Source organism: Macrobrachium nipponense, chromosome 1 (assembly GCF_015104395.2).
Source record: "Macrobrachium nipponense isolate FS-2020 chromosome 1, ASM1510439v2, whole genome shotgun sequence".
Lineage (NCBI taxonomy): Eukaryota > Metazoa > Arthropoda > Malacostraca > Decapoda > Palaemonidae > Macrobrachium > Macrobrachium nipponense.
In genome coordinates this window covers 6,063,761-6,086,260 of record NC_087200.1, presented here as the reverse complement: position 1 = coordinate 6,086,260, position 22,500 = coordinate 6,063,761, and the positions used below count along the sequence as shown (strand labels likewise).

The following is a 22,500-nucleotide window of genomic DNA, read 5'->3' as shown; positions in this document are numbered from 1 at the left end:
TGGCCATGAACAGACAGGAGACACTCTGGAGGTTAAGGAGGGTGGGGAAACCAGTCTATGTACTATGACTAGGCAACAAAATGAGACACACAACCGTAAGAATCTTGTTTTAAGAACCCTATGTCTATCAAACTGCTTATGCCAGCCAGGGTAAATCACGAGTTGACACGGGAGGCTCAAATTCTACCTTAACATTATATCAACATAAAACGCAAATTAAATCATTAAGTTCCTGGGAAGAATTTGATACGATTACTTTAGTTCAAGGTCATAATATACATCTTGAGTAAAATGTTAATGTCTAGTGCATAATTTAGGGTTTGAAGTCACTTTACATATGGTCAAGGCTATAGCTGACGCCAGTACGGCCATCTTCATTACGTTATAAAAGTTCGGTGTTGTTGAGAGTAGTTCTATCTATACCATATGGTTTATAATAATATAATAACAATAATAATAATAATTAAACCTATACGGCATAATGTGATCTTCTCTATGAGCCTTCTACCATTTTTTCCTAGGCGCACACCTAATACCTCAAATTGCTAAGATGTCCTGTTGTAAGAACTTAAGTTTCCTCTAAAGATTCGACTCGCGTTCTGGTGCTCGTCTACCGAGTTACAAAAATTAAATGAATGTACATGAAATATGGATGACTGCCCAAAGGAAGGAATAGAGGGATGAAAGTGTGGAGAGGTATTAACGCAAGAATTAGAAGTAGGTGGCCCTAACCCCTTGGATGACATGAGTACTTTGTGTGCTTTTTTTATATTTTCTATATATTTATTTATTAAAATTTCCTGTTTGCGCCAGACTTACGGGAGCAGATTCCAGGAGCAGAAAGTTAGGTGGGCTGGAATCAGGACTACGCCTTCTTCAGTGTGTACACTTACTATGTTTACTCATACCTACATACACAACACACATACATGGACACTGTCGATGATGAGAGTTTTAAATCACAAATTCCTTGCCCTCCCGAACACCACCAGAATATAGACGACAACGTCGTGACAGCAGACAATGAAGAGAACCCGGGAAACTAAACTCAAGGAGGACTTTTGAAAATCTTGACGTCCGCGCACAGTAAGTAGGCCGCGATGGGTTATACCACCGCCATCTGTGAATGAGAGAGAGAGAGAGAGAAAAAAAAAAACAACGAACGCAGGCCTTTGCCTTACTGGTTCCAACGAATAAGCGGAGAAGTATATAAGGTCTGTGGTTGATGCCCTTCATTCGTGCCCTCACACACTTCTCCGCATGGAGGAACACCACTGAAGCCCAAACGCTTATTAAGAGTAACTGAGTGGAACGGCAAAACCGGAGAGCCATGAATAATTGGCACAACGGAAACACGTTCAACCTAGGTAAGAACCAAAATGGCGTTACAAAACTCTGCACCAAGAATAATGCGCCACAATGAATGGGTCTCCCATACTCTAGGAGGAGAAAGGTCAACCATATAATTCACAGAGTATGAAGGTCAGCAAGCCCCCGTCACGAACAACTCCGCCCCCCTAAAGACATCTCGGAAGAGCAGTGGGGTCATCTGCGAGTCTGCATTTCCGATGGTCATCGCACATCACGATGACCACTACCTGCCTCTCAGAGCGTCCTCTGCCACCTTCATGTGGCAAAGGAGGCCGGTTGAGGGGCTGGTTTCAACAATGACTAGAAAAAGCATAATAAAATGATCCGAGAGAATAGGAAGAATAAAACCAATAGCCAAAGCACCATAAAAAAACAGTCTAAAGTCAACACGGTAAAGGAAACTAAATTTCTACCTACAATAGTTAAGCACTGAGCCAGGCCCGAACTTTGCGTCAAATAAAGATGAGAGAGAGAGAGAGAGAGAGAGAGAGAGAGAGAGAGAGAGAGAGAGAGAGAGAGAGAGAGAGCATCCATTTACCTGAGCACATAATCATACCAGGATATGTTCTCAAGTTATTGTTCGAGGGTTGAAAGTAAGTATAGGCGTGAAACTTTTTGGGAGTGATGACATCTATATCTATAGATGTGCAGTGTATACTACCTTCTCTATGTACGTATATGTGTGTGTATGTATATAGATTATATATATGTATATATATACATATACATATATATATATATATATATAGGTATATGTTATATATAGTACACACACACACACACACACATATATATATATATATATATATATATATATATATATATATATATATATATAGATATTTATATATATATATATATATTATAAATGTATATAAAAAAAAAAATAATAGTATATATATATAGATGTATATAATTAATAATATATATATATTTTATATGTATATATATATTATATAAGTGTACATATATATAATATATATGTATATATATATATATGTGTGTATATGTATATTTATACATATATATAATCTATATACATACACATATACGTACATAGAGAAGGTAGTATACACTGCACATCTATAGATATAGATGTCATCACTCCCAAAAAGTTTCACGCCTATACTTACTTTCAACCCTCGAACAATAATTTGAGAACATATCCTCTTGTATATCCTGAAATGACACTGGCAGAGGAGGAGGAGGAGGAGGAGGAGGAGGAGGATAGGATGACCACCAAAGAAACATGAATATGAGAGGACACACTTCGTCTGAAGCTGCCGATACGAATGTTGGTTTAATGAGTTAGATACATCAACTTCAGTTCAAGGTGGCTTGCAATAAGTTGTCTCTTGGTTGGTAACACTGCTTACTGGTGCCTTCTGTAAACTCCTGAGTCTTTTAGGAAATTATCTTGACAGTTTGACTCACCTTACATTTATGTAGTATATGTATATGTATATATTTGTTTGTTACACAGAGTATTATAATATGAACTGCATAGGCAAACTTCAGTAGTCATATTTAAATCCTTTATATATCTGATACATGCATCATAATTAACAAGATTAGTGTAGGATCATTCATTGGCATTTATACTTAACTTTCACAATAAAAATGATAATTTTTCGAACTTACCATATTCACCTGAAGTTGCATCATTAAAACTATTCAAACTCATTGATATATCACTTTCCATCAAGCTATGCAGTTATCATCACTTCCGCAAATCACAGCCATTCACCCCACCCATAATTTTGTGTGTGTGTGTGTGTGCGTGTGTGTGTGCGCGCGCGCAAAGGAAGCACAATCGCCACCGTTGACTATTCCATCCCTTCTCAACCCTTGATGGCAAGATAGTGGGATGGAGGCTGTCAATGGGGTGAGGAGCGGATGTCCCACTGAGAACGGTCAGTTTGTAGTCGTGAGGACATGAAGAGGACAACGAGGCTTAGGAGAACGAGTCAGAGTTGAATTGAATATAGAACTGATGTCAAAGGCCAAGCACTGGAACCTATGAGGTCATTCAGCGCTGAAACGGAAATGAACATTAAAAGGTTTGATAGGTATAACAGGAGGAAAACCTCGCACTTGCACTATACATCAATTGTTAGGAGAGGATGGACAGTAAGATGGAAGAAAGCGAATATGGAAGTAGGTACAGTAAAAGAAATGCAAGGGGTAGCAGCTAGGGGCCGAAGGCACGTTGCCAAGAACCTTAAAGTCATGCCTACAGTGAACCGCGGGGGTGCACTGGCGGCACTACCCCCTTAAGGGAAGGAGGAGGGTGGGAGAAATTTTAATACAAAGGAACTGCGGCGCTCCCAAGCATGGGGAAATTGCATCGATGAAAGATGGGGAGGGAGGAGGAGGAGGAGGGGGAGGTGGAGGAGGAGGAGGTGGAGGAGGACAGAACTCTCGGGAGGGGAGGAGGGTGTAAGCCAAAGTCCGTAGGAAGCAGACAAGAAAAGGCTCTCTCGACCCTGACACAGATATGAGGCGATTTTAACAATTCCTCCTTGTATCAAGGGATGGTTTGCCTTATCTACATGCAAAATGACTTCTCGTCAGCTGCGTAATGAGCTCCATTTTTTTTTTACGCAACCTCGGCCGTTGGGTTGGTTTTTACTTATTTTATTTATCTATTTTTGCTCTTATTTATTTGATGACTCCTTTCTGTTTAACCTGAATTTTAATCTCATTTTCTCCCTTTCCTCTCTTTTCTTCATGACCCTGCACATGGTAATTCATTTTTCGTTATTAGTTGTTCGGTTTCTCGTTTGCCCCAATGGATGTGTGCTTACTGTCAATAACAATAACATTAATTACAAATCGTCCGATAAATGATCTCCTTCCTTTCTGGAAACGAGTCTACCGCTCTCATCGCAGGAAGTATCAACCTTTAGCGTCTCCCACTCCCTTTTTGTTTTCCTTTATTAAAGTCTGGCCAGATGAGAGCAATTGGTTGCCAGTCTCAGCGGCCTTCTCACATGGAGAAAAGTCAGGCAGAATGGAGAAAATGGAGGCAAGAGGGAGCAACGTTACTGGAAGGTCATGGGAAATCGAGTAATGGAAATAGCGCTGACCTTTACATCGGCACTCTTCGTTGAAGTTCTATGCAACGATAACAGAAATTGAATTTCCTTCAATCTCAGGTAAAAATGGTTTCTTTTTCTTATATTCTGCCTTTTATTCGGAATAAAAGATCTTAGGTGATTGTTTTGACGGCAAAGGGCCAGTGTTAAGATCTGGCATTACAGAAAAAAATAATTCTGCGGAAGAAGTATTTCACACAAAAAATAAATAAATGAAAAAATAAAAATAAACATGCTGGGCTTGTAAGAATGCAAGGCTTCGCAATCCCACAATGTGGATGGATGGAAGGTGCAAACTCAAGATGGTAAACTGGCATAATCAAATTAATCAGCCTCTTTCAAAAGTGTCTTTAAACGTTAACAAACCTTTCTTACAAAGACACGATGTTTATTACTAGATTTTTTCGTCGTAAGCGAAAAGGTTTTATGAAAAATTCAGCCACGTTTGCGGCATATAATATCAGCCTGATATAGCAAAGCTTTGCACATAAGAGCCAATACTTGTTTCAAAGAAGTCAATGAAAAAATTTTATTGCAGGTTAAAAACTACGCTACATTTAGCTAGCCAATAGTTGTACCCCAACTGGTTTGAGCTCTGGATATTGTAATTACTATGGATTTGATCATTACCTGGATGGGTCACCGCAGGAAAGTCTTTCAATCACTGAGAACAGGGACATCAAATTATCAACAATATTAAAACCTCTAGTTGGGAATCTAAAAGGGAAACAAAATCTGGATCCCTTTCAAACCTTTATAGGTTTCTCTCCGTTTAAGAGTATTTCAACCTCTCCAATCCACACACGTACCGCAAACAATAGTCAGTGCAACATATTCAATCTTTTTCTTTCAATCGTATGAAATACACACAAAGAGAGACAGAGCGTGTCTGTGAGCCTGCTTACGCACGCACATATATAAATAGCAACAGCAGCAACGGGGATAACGACAACGATAATACTAATATAGCTTAGGGCGGTGACAGCTGTGATAGCGATATCAAAATGACTACTATAATAATTATTATTATCATATCTAAGAATTCTCTGTAAGGCAAAACTTTATGTTTACGATAGCAGCAAGAATTAACAAATAAAAATACTATCCAAACAAATGCGGTGAAAGTATGAAGACTGTGGCAAAGTCAAATCAATTTTCATATTTCACAACTCGGCATCAACTCGCGACTATAGTACGAACACTTTCTCTCTCCACAGGATATGAGGGACTATTCGGCCACGTAGGAGCGCCACACAAACACACAAGCTGACAGACAACGAATTAGAACGAAAGCCTATTAATACACAAACAATACAATTCATACCTTGAAAAACATAGTACATATATTGAGCATATACGCCAAAACAAAAGCTTTACCATATATATATATATATATATATATATATATATATATAATATATTATATATTTAATATATATATATATATATTATTTTTATATATATTTATTAATCTATTATGTATATATATATATATATATATTTTATTTATATAATTTATATAATAATATCTATATATATATCTATTATGTATAATATATATATTTATATATATATTTATATATATATTTATTATATTATATAATATAATCTTTCTATATATATATATATATACAACATACACACACACACACACACGAGTATCATCATCGCCATCAACTTCACGTTGCGGAGAGGACCTCTTCGAGTTTCTGTCACTCATGTTTTCCTGTACTTTATTTTCCAAACATTTTTGTTCATCTACAGTCTCGCTTCTCAAGGCTTTCTTCCCTTCAAGTGTGGTTCTTCCAACTCTTCTATGATGTCCACAGGAGCCCAGTTCACACTATCACGTACTGTTCTCCCAAAGGCTGTGCGAAGGCTTTGTCCAAGCCATCTCCATCTCCATTTCCATCTCATCTATCATCCACTCTATCTTCCAGATCTCTATGATCGAATCCATCTGCGAAATTCCAATTACTTCGGAGATTTATCGTGGTTTTAAGTATCTGAACGTTTTTGTTTTGCAGTTTCAACTTAAATAATTTGCTTTGTATTTTCATATTCTGGAGCAAACTTAGCGATATTATGCCTTTTCAATAAAAAACAAATGGGAAATTCGATGAGCTAACGCTAACGAAATCTGTATCTTCAGCTTTCTTACCGATAGTACTACCTTTATTTCATTTGTGGAATGAAATATAGAAGTTAGCCCAAAGGCCAACCACTGGGACCTATGAGGTCATTCAGCGCTGAAATGGAAATTTTCAGTTAGAAAGGCTTGAAAGGGGCAACAGGAGGTAACACTCGCAGTTGCACTTTGAAACAAACGTTAGGAGAGAGTGGAGAGCAAAATGGAAGAAAGAGAATATGAATGTACAGCAAAAGGAATGAAAGGAATGTTGCCCGTTTTTTTTTTTTTTTTGTCTTTTTATTGCCAGCAGTAATCCACATCTCGTTGCCTTCCAGTTAATCTAGTGCTCCTGCTTTTTGGTGCTTCACTTCATGACTACTCCTCCTCCTCTGCTAATTCCATCTGCTCCTCCCGTATCTTTCTTTTCTCTTTCCTTTTCCCTGTGATTCACAAAGAGTAAAAATGTCTATTCGATATCTCTGAAATTCATTCTCAACCTGTTCTATCTTTTCGATTCGATTCAGGTTTCTTGCAGCATCCCAGCTGATTATTTTCATTTCATCGTGAGTATTCTTCAACCGGAAGATTTTCAGCTTCCCCAGTTGCCAAAGCGTGAGGGCCCTTTCTAAACTGTGACTGACCATTAACAGGGCATAATCCATGGAGGATTCGTGGCCTAAAGACAGACAGACAGACAGACAGACAGACAGACAGACAGACAGACAGACAGACAGACAGACAGACAGACAGACATATATATATATATATATATATATATATATATATATATATATGTGTGTGTGTGTATATATTCCAGATTTTGCCACTCAGTAAACTAAAAATAACAGTTGAACAATCACAAAAGCATCTCTTTCTTTCTCGCGAATCTCTTCGTTTGTCCTGCCGCTCGCCTGCCTTTGCAGAAACCACCGGCGTCAGAAATGCCAAAAGGCGAGAATTAAGCCACAAGCCGCCGGAGGGCAAACCGGAGTTAATAAGAGAAGTCAGCGAGAGAAACTCGCTCGTTACGGGCTGCTCTAGGAGCAAGAGCCCGTGCTGGCATAAGGCCAGCTAAATCTAAAACAACAACGAAACTCGCTCTCAAATGCACCCAAGACCTAACCCAGTTCAGAGCTACTCGTATCTGCGGGGCTGCCCCCCTGTCCCCCTGTCCTTGTGTTTCACGTGGCTGTATTCTGGACCCTACCTGACGGCATTGGAGTGAAATTCCCTTTCTTCATTGGCGCCCTTTTAAGAAGCGGATATCAGCATCCAAACGACAGTAAAGTAACTTTCCGTGAAGTAATTCATTAATTTCTTGCCATGTGAGGGAAATCTGAGAAAGTAAGATTTATATAAATAAATATATACATATAAGCAAGTCGGAAGATTTTGGCAGTATACCCCGCATTTGATCAGTCCTTTGAGTCGCACGTGTGTTTATAGAGAAATACATTGTTTCAGGTATCCTATCGCCTTCATCTCTGCTGTGAGAGGGGGCTCTGATTTATCCTCACGCTCCAAGTCCTCAGCACGTGTCGGCACTCCGGCCACGTGATTTCGTGATTTCAGTGCTACAAGCAACTGTTTTCTCAGTAATAAGTTGGACCTTGAGTGTCCTAGTACGTCGAGTAATTAACGTGTAAATATATCCCCTTTAAATTTGGTCCTTAAGAGTTTTCCTGACATTTTCCCTTGAAACCTAATCTCGGCACTAAGCCGTAAATTCTGTTCTTAAACCTAGACCTCATAAGGCCTTCCTTTTGATGAAGTCAGATGCGTTTCATCGTTGTCTGAGAAAGAAGGGTTTAGATTTATGAATATGTACACACACACACTATATATATATATATATATATATATATATATATATATATATATATATATATATATATATATATAAATATAAATATATATATATATATATATATACACACACACATATATTAATATATATATATATATATTTATATATATATACATATATATATATATATATATATATATATATATATATATATATATATATGAGAGAGAGAGAGAGAGAGAGAGAGAGAGAGAGAGAGAGAGAGAAGGCAATGCATGAGTTACTCATTACTGCACGAGTAAATGAAAGCCACTTCTCACCAAAATTCCAAATAACTAGTAGGTAACTTCCCTAATATCATAACTTGCAAACTACGAAAAATTAAAGTAAACATATTCACAAACATGGTCGAATTAATCAAATGACAAATCAATTTAAAAAAGAAAACATAACCATATAATCTGTCAATACAAATTAAGACATTCTCCCTCTTCATTTCACCAGCAAAAATATAATGACAAATAATTCACAAGCGAACCATTACTACTAAAAATTCATAAATAGCTTATAAATAAAAACTTATTAGTCAAGGAAACATTCAAATAAAAATAGTCAAGGAAACATTCAAATAAAAATATAGATCCAACATTAACCAAAATTCTTATTTCATCAATAAATGAGTTAATGTTGAATTTCCTGCTGTCGCCAGCGTTATCATTCCATGCTTGAATATGTGTGTGTGTGTGAGAGAGAGAGAGAGAGAGAAACACGCGCCCTCGTGTTGATAACGAAAATGAGTGCAATCATCCACTTCTCTTAATCGAAGCGTGAAGTACCTAAATTACAGTCCTTCTGAAACAGACCGGTGCCTTTTCACGATGGTTATCTACGTTATGCTGGCAATGCAATTCAGGCACATTCGTGCACGCACCAAATTCATCGAGAAACTTTGGATAACATGTATGTCTATTTTTTATCAATATTATACATCTATATAACACTAAAACTCGGAAACGATTATTTCTTTGCACACTGGAGCACACGATCAAGTTTGGAGCTCCTGTTCGGATTCCTGGATCCTTGTTTGAGTAGATTCAGGACTCGAGGCTTGTGGTGGCAAATCTGGATCCGCGTGAAGTTGAAAGGTGAAGCTTATCCATAAGAGGAAATTGAAATGAAGGAGGGAGCCAGTTTGGAAGCCACAGCGAAAAAATGGCTCCGGAAAAGAACCCTCAAGATGTTCTCTGAAATTTGAAGTCAATTTGAATTTGCCTTTCTATTAACGTCCCTTCATTCCTCATACTGTGGCTGAGACTCCAGGTTGAGGATTTGCAGAATCCTGCCTTGACTTCGCTTCTCTCTCTCTCTCTCTCTCTCTCTCTCTCTCTCTCTCTCTCTCTCTCTCTCTCTCTCTCTCTCCACAGTGTTTAATGTCTCTTTTACGTTCCGTGCTATAGTTATTCTTTTGTTTCCTACATTTTCAGCTTCATATCTTTATCTATTTTAAGCTATTTTCTCGCAGTACTGATAAAGACTCATTCTTACATATTTCCTTTTTTGCTTTATGTTTTTAATTAATCAATTGTCCTTTGCTTTTATTCATATACCGAAAAGTCATAGAGTGGTCTTTACAGTTTCAGATAACCGGTGTTTTGAGTTTATTCAAGACCACGGCTTCAAGAGGAGTGGAAAGACCAATACGGGCGAACGAAACTAATGATAGAAATCAAGCGACGTAATCACAGTTTCCAGTTCAGTCATCTTTTACCTTGACTATTCATCATACAATGGACAATGTTCTGAGAAGCCTGCATTTCAGCACGGGCTTATTCTACTCAGGACTAAGCCGAGGGAGAAGAAAAGACAATGTCAAAGTTCTCATTAAAAATGGACCTTTTGTTAAAAATGTAGTAAATAAAAATATTCTTCTGTAATAATAATATTTCATGCGTTTGTTAATGTTAAATTTTCAACATTAAGTGAGCCAAGGGTAAGGGGTGGTCACGGGTGGTTTAGTATTTAATAAAAGCTGACACCAAGATAAGATTTATATACACGTGCGATAACATTTTTTTTTTTTTTTTTTTATTCAACGATTTTATGAAATTTAAACCACACCCCTGCATCCAAGAGTTACTGTCGGTGATTCGGTGATTCAAAGGCGTAAGAACCAAGTTAAACACGGCCAGCCCAATAATTATTAGTCGTAACAAGATGGGAAGTAAGAAAAAAGTTTTTTTTAATAAAAAAAAAGATAGAGAAAGAGAGAGAGAATTTGCTTATTGATGTGAATATTTTTCCCGTTTGTTGCTATTGGCAGCACTTATCCACTGCACGCCAGTTGCCATTTTATCAATCATAATAAAAATAAAAGAACACAATTTCGTTTCCTTTCCTGATCAAAATTTATTCCATGTCTTGAATCTACCAACCTAAACTCTGATATAAATCACACGTGCCCATCGGCAAGTAAGAATACACAAATGCAGCATTAGACCAATGAACTACAGTACATGGAGCTAAGGTCATCATAAAAAATACATTAGTTTTCAATGAGGTCTTCCAAAAATAGCTCCAAATGTAATAGCATGAAAAATGAATTCTCCAGCTATTTGTCACTTGACAAAGAATATCTATGTACATATGATGACTCATGTGCATGACCGCTCAGTTTTCCTCTTTTCTTTTAGAGACGACATCGTATCTCTATCTCCATTTCAATTCTGCTCAGTTCCTTCTTATATGCTGCAATATCTGTTACGCATATTTAACTCTGACTCTACAATCGTGTTCAAAATGTGGAAAAATAATTGCCGAGTATAAAAGGACACCAATGTCAACAAACGTTTTCCTGGAGACAGGGAGAAATATGACAAAGGGGAGGCTACAGAAACCTACTGAGTTCGTGATAAAGTCTCGAGTTGTAAACTCCACAGACATTTGGAAATAAATTTCCCGCAAGCTTTAATACATCTTCGGAAAGGAGACAGAGAAAGGCCCGTTACACTTCTGAGATGGCACTTTCATATTTTTATGAGATGGCACTTTCATTTTTTTTATGACGCGCTAGCAAAGACCAAATATAAACAAAACTCTTTAAAAAAAAAGGCACATCAAATAATAAACAAAAGAACAAAACCTTTCTTTGGAAAAATAAAATGTCCTTAAAGTAAAAGACGTGTAAACATGAACTTTTGAAATGGAGGAACGAGTAATGAAAAAGACAGATTGGCGGTTAACACAGCCCACAAATTCTACGGTAACCACAAACTCAGCAACCAATGAACATTTAATAGCAAAAGCCATTGAATGAGTGTTAATGAAGAAGGAATCTTGGCCTCAACATATAATGATAGTCAATACCGATAACAATTTTATTCACATTGTGAAGCTGCCTTATATCTAGAGAATTAAAAGCAAACCAAATATTTTCAACACTATAAAGCCTCAGAAATCATACCCCCTTATTAGGATGTCTAGGAAGATCCACATAAAACAAACAAAATGTGTAATTTTTTTATCTTCCATAGATAAATACGAAAAAATAAATGACGGCTTTTACATCCGCGAAATTCATGTGACTGATCCAGTTTACTCAGCAGACCGTGACATTCACTCTGCACACATTAGTGAACTGATACACAATGCACATTGACCTTTTGAATGACATGACAAAAATTCAAGTGTTTAACGGCGAGTAACTTTCAACGAAACTTTCCTTCTATTTATCAGTTTTCAGTAACTTGATCCAGAAATTCCACTCCATTTCTACTAAGCGTGAAGATATCAAAATTATTCGTAGAATATCTGTATACTATTGCCGAGCTACGCAAGCACACAGGCCAAATGAATAACAACTCTAGGCACATCACTTTTTAAGGTTTAAATTAAGTTTACCTGTGTATCAGGACGACACCGTAATGACAACTAACTACTTGTACTTACACAACAAACAATTTTGTCTGGGTAATTCCCCTATATAGTCATCTGTAAGTAGTTATATTTTGTAATCCTACCAAAGTACCATACCAGCCCTGATGAATGACGTTTGTCTAGTAATCAATAAGTGAAAAGGGTATGTAGTATAATACCACATCCAATGCCATCCTTTCCCCTATACGAATACTGCGTCCGGGTTGTCAGTTGTGCTGTACTTTTTTTTTTTTATTGCACAATATATTGTTTCTCTCTCTGTAAAAGTCTATTTAGTGACCAAGAAGTAAATTTAAACATTTCAAAACTTGGCATAAAAGCTTTGTCAAATATAATGTAAACAAACTTCGCATACAATGAACGCATCTTTTCTTATTAACCTTCTCGAAAGAACATAATCTAACCCTACCAGCGCCAAAAAACAAAAATAAATAGTTAAATAAATAAACCATTTTATATTGATTGAGTGTGATTTTATTCCTGAGATATCTAACACCTCTGAAACAGCTTATTACAATATAATAAACTTTATTACTTATGCATGGTTTGTCTGTTAATTAAAAATAACTCGTTAAACAAAATTAAATTAACTCATATTCAACCTACATTATATATATCTAATATATCTATATAGATATATATAATATATATCATATATATGATATATCTGTATAATATATGTGTGTGTATGTATGTATGTATGTATATACAAATACATACACACACATATATAAATTTAATATATTATATAATATATATATATTATATATATATATATATAGGAGAGAGAAGAGAGGAGAGAGGAGAGATGAGATAGAGAGAGAGATTCAGAAGAGAGGTGAGGATCGAGAGAGAGAGAGAGAGAGATAGAGATAGAGAGAGAGAGAGAGAGAGAGAGAGAGAGAGAGATTAAAACAGTCCATGAAAGAATCCCCTTACCTTTTTCGGAGGAGGTGGGCGGGGAAGAATATGGTCGATCTCGTCTTCCGAAATCGTAACATTGCTGGCAGTCGAGCAATCCGATATTCGACGGTTGGAGCAATCTAGCCCAGGCGCCAGCATGGGAGTTAGGGGCGTGGACATATCGACAGTGCTGACGCTCGAGCACGAGGAACAGCTCGACACCTTCCGAGAGGCGTCATCGCTGACGCATAACGAAGGTGACGACGAAGGCGACAGGGAGCGCGGAGGCTGGAACTTGTCCTCCAGTTTTTCGATGGAGAAATCACTCGACGCCAGAGCCACCGTCAGGCTCACAGTGTCGCCGCTGTGGTCGCTGATAACCACCGAAGGGGTCCTCAGGACTTTTCGACACGGATCGTCTGATGCGTCCTGGAGGAGGCCCCCGCAACCCCGCGCCCTTCGCAATAATTTGTCACCGTCGACCTCACCCAGTCTTCGTTCCCGGCGCTCAGCGTAACTCGGTCTGGTCCCCTTACGTCGAAGTTCGACCTTTTCTTCGACGGGATGAGGACGCCCTTCATTATGGCCTTCGGACTTTTCACCTGAAACGCACTCGCAGAAGACGTGACTCGCGTCGCTTTCTTCGCAAGAGATGTTACCGTTAGGCAAAGCGACTTCGACTTCACTACTATCAAGCATTCGACACTGGTCGTTATTGTACGACTTGGAAACTTGGGCTTGCCCTTCGACACAAACTTTGCACAAACTACTACCAAAACCACTACCATGACCGCCGACGCGAATGACGGTGCAAACACCCACATCGTCGTCGTCGTCATCATCGTCGTGATCACCGTCGTTAACACCACTCTTGTCGGAACCCTCCTGGTTGCCGTTGACACTATTCTGATGCTGTTGAGCAGCAGCCGACGACGAGAGCGCCTGGGACACCATGTGGCTCTCATCCTCTACTTCGACGGCGCTGTCTGCGGACCGGGAGCGCCTCAAGTGGTCTAGGACGTGGCCGAAGGACATGGAGCGAGCCAGGGGTATGTCCTCGATGGAGCCCAGATGTGACCCCATGGAAGAGGCGGGAGAGAGCGACTTGAAAGGTGTAATGAGGCCGGAGAGATGGTTGGGTCCCAGTCCCCTAAAGACGGGAGACAGAGGAGGAGTAGGTCCCGTCGAACCATCCCTGGGACATCCTTCGTCACTGGTGCCAGAGTCGAGACGGGCTAGAGAATTACTGTGTTGGTTAATGTCCCGAACGGTATCCTGGGCTTCACCAGCGGCTGACGAAGGCGGGGCCGGGTCGCTCATAATATTAGGATCACTGGACCATCGCCAGTTCGCCTCACTGGGCCACGGCAAGGAGAAGGACCGGTTCCTCGGGCCAAGGAGGCTATCGGAACTGTCCCCATCCCCAGATTCTATCGAGCCCTGACGACCGTCCTTCAAACATTCGACGCTTCGAGGAGGACCGCAAAAGCGGGACAACTTGGTCGTCTTGCCGAGGAGACTTGAACACGAACGAGACGTCTGAAGGGCATTGGGAGAGGCACTGGATGCCGAGTTGAGAGCGCTGAGCATGGCAGTGTATTGACGCACGCGAGAACGGACGCTCACGATATCCGGCTTTGTATCTACATCGTCCTTCCGGCCCTGATCCTCCTCTGCGGTGTCTTCTTCGCACTTCAGTAGGGTCTCTGTCGATGGTCGACTTTCCTCTTGATCCTTCAACCATCGGCTGAGGCCTCTCTCCCTCAAAATCTCCTTTTCCCTCCGGCGGGAACGATCCTCCGGGCTCTTCCTAGAGGCGTCGCCTTCGTCAGTTATGGCAGCTAAGAAGTCAATAGCACCGGGGTCGTCATCCTGCAGCCCCTGGCAACATTCTCCTCCCGCCCCAACAGGACTTTCTTCTGGATCATCAGGTATGGGGGTCTCGTGGTCACTCTTGTCCCTCGAGCTGTTATATCCGGGCAGATACCGAAGGTATCGTCGGTAGGCTAAGGAAGTTCGTCGGGGGAGTGCACCAGGGTTGGATGACCCCCCTGTCCACCCTCCGCAAGACATCCTCATGACACGGCCGGCTCCTGGGGGATGGCAGGGGCCCCGAACGGATGAACTGAGGGCTCAGGTAGGATCGCAATTGGGACCATGATGTGCAGGGCCCCCTAATTCAAATCCTGCAGCACCTGCAAAGACACAGAATCAAGCATTAGAACACAAGCGCTCATCAATATTCATCATTATCATCTTTACGCTACCACATAACAAACAAATCTAACATTAATGCATATCTTCACCGGCTTCGTTAATGAAGGTCATTCAAGCAATAGCAAGCAAAACCGAGAGAGAGAGAGAGAGAGAGAGAGAGAGAGAGAGAGAGAGAGAGAGAGAGAGAGTCTAGGATTTTAACAAATATATAAATTTACGAATGGCGACATTACTACGCTAAAACAATTCTCCTTGTATTTTACCCTCATTTTTATCTATTTATTTTCTATCTGCAAATTTTTTTTTGTTTCTTTTCTAATAACTGATTCCTTCCTTCTGTATTCTTAGGGAGCTTGAATTTCAAGTCAGTGGCCCCTGTGGGTTTTTTCTATATGAATAGGGTTCATCTTCTGAATAATAATAATAATAATAATTCAGAAGTATTAGTGCCAATAGATAAATCCCTGGGCATCCAAACAATAGATAAGTAACCGTAATACAAATTAAAATAGCTACGCACAGGAACTTTCTTATCCACACGCTGTGTAACAAGACAAATAAGGCAGGAGAGGAGTCAAGATAAAGCCCCGAGATAAGCCGCAGTGCGCCACATAGCGGCGTGAGATGTAATTTCAAACGACAATATCCGGAGTCACAAAACGTGTTAATCAGCGAAATGCGAGACGAAAACAAAGTCCCTCAGGTGTGTCTGTGACGTCACGATCCACCAATCAGACTCCTTCACCACAGTTGACACCTCTACTGCTTTTCTTGAGAACACGTTATGTCGGCCTGTCCTTTTTATGGCAGAGGGAACGGAGACAAGCAAAATCATCCAAATTCACTACAGATTTGTTTTCGAGGGGATGACAAACCTGCTTTTTACATAAATTATTAAAAATGAGTCGTTGTCGAAGATATAGGTCCGCTCTGTGTTTTCATTATCAAGGTGGATACAGCGATTACGAGTGATTGCTACGAGAATCACAAATATAGAGGGAAAATCCACGACTGAGTTTTCCCTACGTGTAACTTTCAGAATTCCTCTTCAGTTTACTTGAGCTTTCGAGAACCAGCATTTAGATAAGTCTCCTGCCTGTCTAAGAGGGAGAGACGTGCCGATAAGCTAACATAACACGTATGTTTTCACCTCAGAGTGGAGTGGGAACGGCATTCTGATGGGCTAATGAACCAGCAGTTCTATTGGTATGTCTCTCCTTTCTCCGCCCTATAGCTGTTACCCCTAACAGTAAAACAACAGAGTACATCGTTCTTCCAGATCAGATTCGAGAACTGATAACAGGTCCCTCAATCTGAGAGCTGCATGTCCTTGCTACAGCGTCAGAAAATAAAACACAGGAAGTTGACAAGAATAGCGCAGACTCACTGGTTATCATTTGGGACGGTTTAACTCTTGTTTTGTTCGTATTACACTAAAACCCACAATTTTTTTTCCTGCATCCAAAACTTATTCGGTAGATGAAGTTTCATCTATAATGAACAAATACGTGAAACAAATGCATAGCAATATGCCAAATAGAATTTAAATATAAGGAACTTCAATTTTTTCAGAATTCCCATACTTTTACCACTTTCTTCGTGTTCCGGTGAAATTGTACAGCTTTCTATCGGACCTATAAACTTAATTAACAACATATTCATTAATGAACACACATTTCTCGGCAGCTTTTTCACTTAAGTCAACAAACATCGGTGCACTTGATTTATAATTTCACATTCTACCTGTTTCCCAAAATGCATATCCTACTTTGCTCCTGTCTTTATATTCTCTTTCCTTCTAGAGGGATGATCGTGGCTTTGTACAAAATAAACGCCTTTCATTTAGACTCAAATTCAAGCGCAGATGCAATGCTTTACTTCCCTAAAACAATTCTTGTATTTTACTTACATTTTTAGCGGTTTACTTACTTATCTGTTAAATCATTTTTTTAAAATACCTCTTCTTTCTGTATTTCTTATTATCTTCAGTACTGCTTTCTAAGGAACACCATATTCTATGGCCCCAGGGGGCTTGTTCCGTATGAACAGGGTTTATCTTCTGATTAATAATAATAATAATATTAATAATAATAATATTCCCGGACCTCGGTTGGAACATATTGCGCACAGCTACCGTGCTTGCTGATCGATTGTGCCTTTGGAATGTGGTATATAAGCCATGGGAGTATTTATAGAGATACGTGGTACACGCTAAACAAGCGTTTCGTGAAATGTATTATTTCATGATCACCTTTCTTTTTAATCTTAGTTCACATTCTCACTCGTATGAAGGTTAAGAGACCAAGGCGTCATAAATTCCCAAATAAACTTGAAAACGTAGTAAAAGAATAGTAATGTCGATATCAATTTTCTTGGGTGACAACAATACCCCATCTTAGAGTCAGGTTCATGAAGTGATCACGTCAATTCAGTAAAATAAACACTGGAATATTAAATGCATCAAATCTTTCTTTTTTAACCTAGCGTTTAATGTTGAACAATTTAAACATATACGTAATGAGTACAGACATTATGACATGTTAGACCAAAGTGCGGAGAGATTTAATTCTATATCTCTGACGTCATAGCTACCAAACGAATTACCTAGTTCCGGACTATCACAGCTGTCTTCATATTGCTGTAATCGCATGACGTAAATGTATTATATCTATCTATAATGCATACACAGCATAAAAATATTTATATATTCGTTTTCATATATATATATATATATATATATATATATATATATATATATATCATATATTCAATATATATATTTATATATGTGTGTGTATATTAAACGTTAAATCATTGTCCTATTTGGTGTAATACTAAAGACAAAAAATATGAGGCAATTTACAGTGGTGCAATCCAAAGCTCCATAAACTGAAGTCTGCCTTCGGAAAAATAAAAGAACTTACCTTCCCTCTGCTTAGATGCAGGCTGAATTGCACCACTAACCTTAGCACAAACGGATCCCCCCCCCCCCCCATCTCATCCAAACCCCCACCCCCACCTCCACAGCCAGACTTCAAAAGCTACTCCGGCTCAACAAAGCAAATTTGCCTTGTTGTTAAATCATAATCAATTGAAGGATAAGTAAATTAAATTCTGCTGACTGTTGCCAAAACTTGGATGAAATGCCCGTAACAAACTTGAGGGAGTTCTCGGGAGGTTTTGGTCACTTCTTTAATATCCTTTATTATCATAAATGTATAAAGTTTCTTAATGAACTGGCCATAATGTCATACATGATTGGGAAGCTTCCATAAAACATGTGGGAAACATGAAGTATGTACCCATAATGAAACAAGAAAATATATTCAGAAAACTCGGGTGACAACATCCAAAGCCATGGATAAAATACCTGATGCACAAAAACTCTCAACTGACACTAGTTTCCTGTGCGCGCGCACACACACACACACAGACACACACACACACACACACACACACACACATATATATATATATATATATATATATATATATATATATATATATATATATATATATTATATATACATATATGATGAGTTTGCGTGTTTTGGTGCGCTTTTGAAGCTAACTATGCAACACGAATATGGTCTTCAGTTTCCTTCAGCATCACAGCAGTATTCTTGCAATATATTTCGCTGTATTTGCGATTATCTAATTTTAATTAAAAAATACCAAATTGCCCATAAATAATATGCACTATTTCTAAGAAGAATAAAAAGAAGAGAGTGATAATGTCATTGCCTAACGAAAGACTACATCGTTATTTTTTCCTCTCTCCCCGAATCAGGCAATAACTAACTGGGGGTGACCAACTGCCATTCTGACTAAATTCAAACACTAGGGAGACGGATCCAATAACTTCCTTACTTGGCGACCTTCGATAGAGCGCATCCGGCAAGGCATGTCAACCGGCCCCCTGGAACAAGTTTACCGATTGCAACTTTCCACAAGAACACAGAGACATGATTATCCTTTCAAATACGAATTCAAAGTCGAGTTTGTCCCTTCCTTGATCATTGGGATTCTGTCCTACTGCGCTGCCTCTAAAAACTCTCCGTTTTTGCATTTTACCCAGTTCCAGTTGTCTCTCGTCTTTCTTGTCCATCCAACAACCTAAGGATAAGTAAGCGATCTCCTCCAGACTAGTTCTTCCTACGAAGGAATAATTTGAACTCTTTTGCGTTTTAAGTTTTCGATTAAATAAATCAAGGAATAAATAAATAGCGAGCAACACGTGACCCACCTTTTACACCAGGTAAAATTTAAGAAATAATGTAAAGAGAGCGAAGGACGTTGTTTGACTAGCTTTCTCCCCCCCCCTCACCCACACACACACACACACACACACACACACGGGGCTTTAATCATTCCTTGTTCCTACCGCATGATTCAGTGTGTCTTGACAATACTATGCTTTGCGTACATTCAAGCATAATAAACGGATACATAACTGAGGAAAAAAAAAAAAAAAAAAAAAAAAAAAAAAAAAAAAAAAAAAAAAAAAAAAAAAAAAAAGTCTTTCATAAAAATATGATCAGAAAAAATCATAACAATGAAATTAAACACCACAAAATGGAGATGTTACAATGGTTCCGTATTCATGGAGAGTTGAATTATTTGACTTCGAGAAAATATCAACTTTTTACAGTATATAAAAATTCAAGTTTTGAAATAATTCTATACTAATATCCATTTTTAAACATCTTTAGATGTTTAACGAACACAGACATACAGACACTGTCCTCCCACCTTCTGAGGTGGTTAGTACGTCAGAGGCTTGTAACACCAGTTTCAATAGCCAAAATCAATCAATCAATCACTAGAAACAATAAACATTATCCTAATTAATTAGTGTCGCCATGACCCGAACAATGACAAATTTTAAAAAATAAATTTGCCATTGCATTATTATACATCAAGTACAATTTTTGCATTCTTTACATAACACATGCTCCCATACGCGTTACTAAACGAATGTAAAGCTTAGGTCGAGGCAAACTTTCGTCTTTGTCTCGGCCCCGTGCAGCAAGAGAATGCAATATCGGCATAATAAACGAAACAAACCTTTAACATGAAAGCATATTTGTGATAGTGTAGCCACAGATAAAAATGAAGGTCAATAGCAATAAACTCTATGTCTCTAGAAAAAGCATTTCATCATATTTTTGCAAGGAACAAAATATATATTATATTCCAGCATTTAATGATAGGTATTTCCTTATACAAAAGTAGACATTTAGGTGTCATGCACGTTCAACTCATTATATTGATATTTTACTTTTGCTGTCTAGAGAAATCTCAACATTCAGCCTGAAAATAAAACCAACATGAGTATCCCAACATGAAAACTAGCTTAACACTGGCCAACCAAAGAAATCTATTGTACACAAGGTTCCAGAGAGAAGCAATAGGATTTTTCCTAGATAGTGTCGGGGGTCGTTATCTAGGACTAATATTTCTTTGAGTCCTTTACAGACTTTTGTTGATAGCATTATATTTGTGTTACTGCATGCGCAATCTATCTTAGTTTTGCTGGAGTCTGAAGGATTTGTAGATTTAAAGAGTGGTATTATCTTTATGGCGAATTTGTTTGTCATAGCAAAGTAGACATCTTAGATTTTGCTCATCTTTTAATTTTGCCTTTACTTTACTTGGCTTTATTATCCTTAACGTCAAAATGAAAACTTCCCAACGAGATGAAGACAACAAAACGCAACGATGGACACTAACGTTACACTTACCAGTCAAAGAAATATTTCGCTAGTTAGTTCTCGACAGAGAATGAAAATGTTGTCATCCCTTTTCACTATTTTTAAACTGCTAATGCCGGCAATAATAACAATAAACTACATATCGAACAAATAACACAGGCTTGCTGGTGAGTATAGATGTTTATAGATGTTTATAGAAATTATTTGTTCTTTAGTTTGTCATTTTGACCTTTTATGTATGTTTTTTTTTAGATTTTTATGATCACAGTAATTAACAGGTTCACAATAAAGCCAAAATCAGTACTCTAGCTAGCTTCAAAAAGTTAGCCAATCAAAGAGAAGTATCACTAACCACAAACGTGGGTGACCGAGAGATGGGTACGCTGTGGTCGACCTATTAATTTAGGCTACAAAATTTTTTTTTATGCTATTCTTCATGTTGCCCATAAATTTTATAGCTTATAGTGCATACTGAAGTTCTCTTACGAAATACCGATTTGGCATATTACTGACGAGCAAACTACTGCACCCTTCTTAAGCAAACGATAAACTAAGGATATGTATTATTATCATTACTATTATAAAGACACATTGGCAACATGGCACTTCTTGATCCTAGTGCACTCTAATTTGACTTTCGTTCGTTTGAAAAAAAAAATTATAGAAGTTCCAGCGTTTGCTTTGGAACTCTCTCTCTCTCGTACTATGTTCCAAATTTCGATTCAAGATCAAGGTTCAGAGAAGAATGATTGTAAGTGTTTAGCTTAATAATGACGACACCAATCCACCGTCTATCATGTGAAATCCATCCACTCATTTTCACCTAAGGAGTAATTATGAATTCTAGGCAACAGTTTCAGTACTCCCAGTTACTTAAGATACTACTAAAACCTCTGTAGCTGAGATTACCGTAGCATGGAGAAAGATATTTATTTTCTCCATTAATATTATCAAACACAATATATTTACAGCCTTCTTAAGTTTAGATCAGTAGGATAAACTACGAAAAATTAATAAGAAAAGTAAGGAAGAGGAGAGAGAGAGAGAGAGAGAGAGAGAGAGAGAGAGAGAGAGAGAGAGAGAGAGAGAGAGAGAGAGAGAGAGAATGGTCCTTCGAATGCCGGACCTATGAGTCACCGTTGCCTGGTAAACCGATTCTGCTTCAGGTCTGACCTACGCTTGACCTCAGAGGACCCTGTGCCCTGGCTACATAACCCTTTTCAAATTTAGCACTGTTAGAATTATGACTTACTTGTCCTCCTGATCATCATTATAATAATGAAATTATTTAACAGGTTTTACAAAAATCGGATGCGCATAACTGAA

At 38.4% G+C, this 22,500-nt stretch overlaps 1 protein-coding gene across 1 annotated transcript in view; it reads right to left on the bottom strand.

The window, feature by feature from the left end:
- Positions 1–22,500, bottom strand: part of LOC135219106 (uncharacterized) — a 716,082-nt gene that overhangs the window by 553,212 nt on the left and 140,370 nt on the right. The window contains exon 2 of the mRNA XM_064255548.1: positions 13,280–15,438. Within this exon, the coding sequence (XP_064111618.1) occupies positions 13,280–15,322 (2,043 nt within the window). The 5' untranslated portion in view covers positions 15,323–15,438. The remainder of the gene's footprint in view (positions 1–13,279; positions 15,439–22,500) is intronic.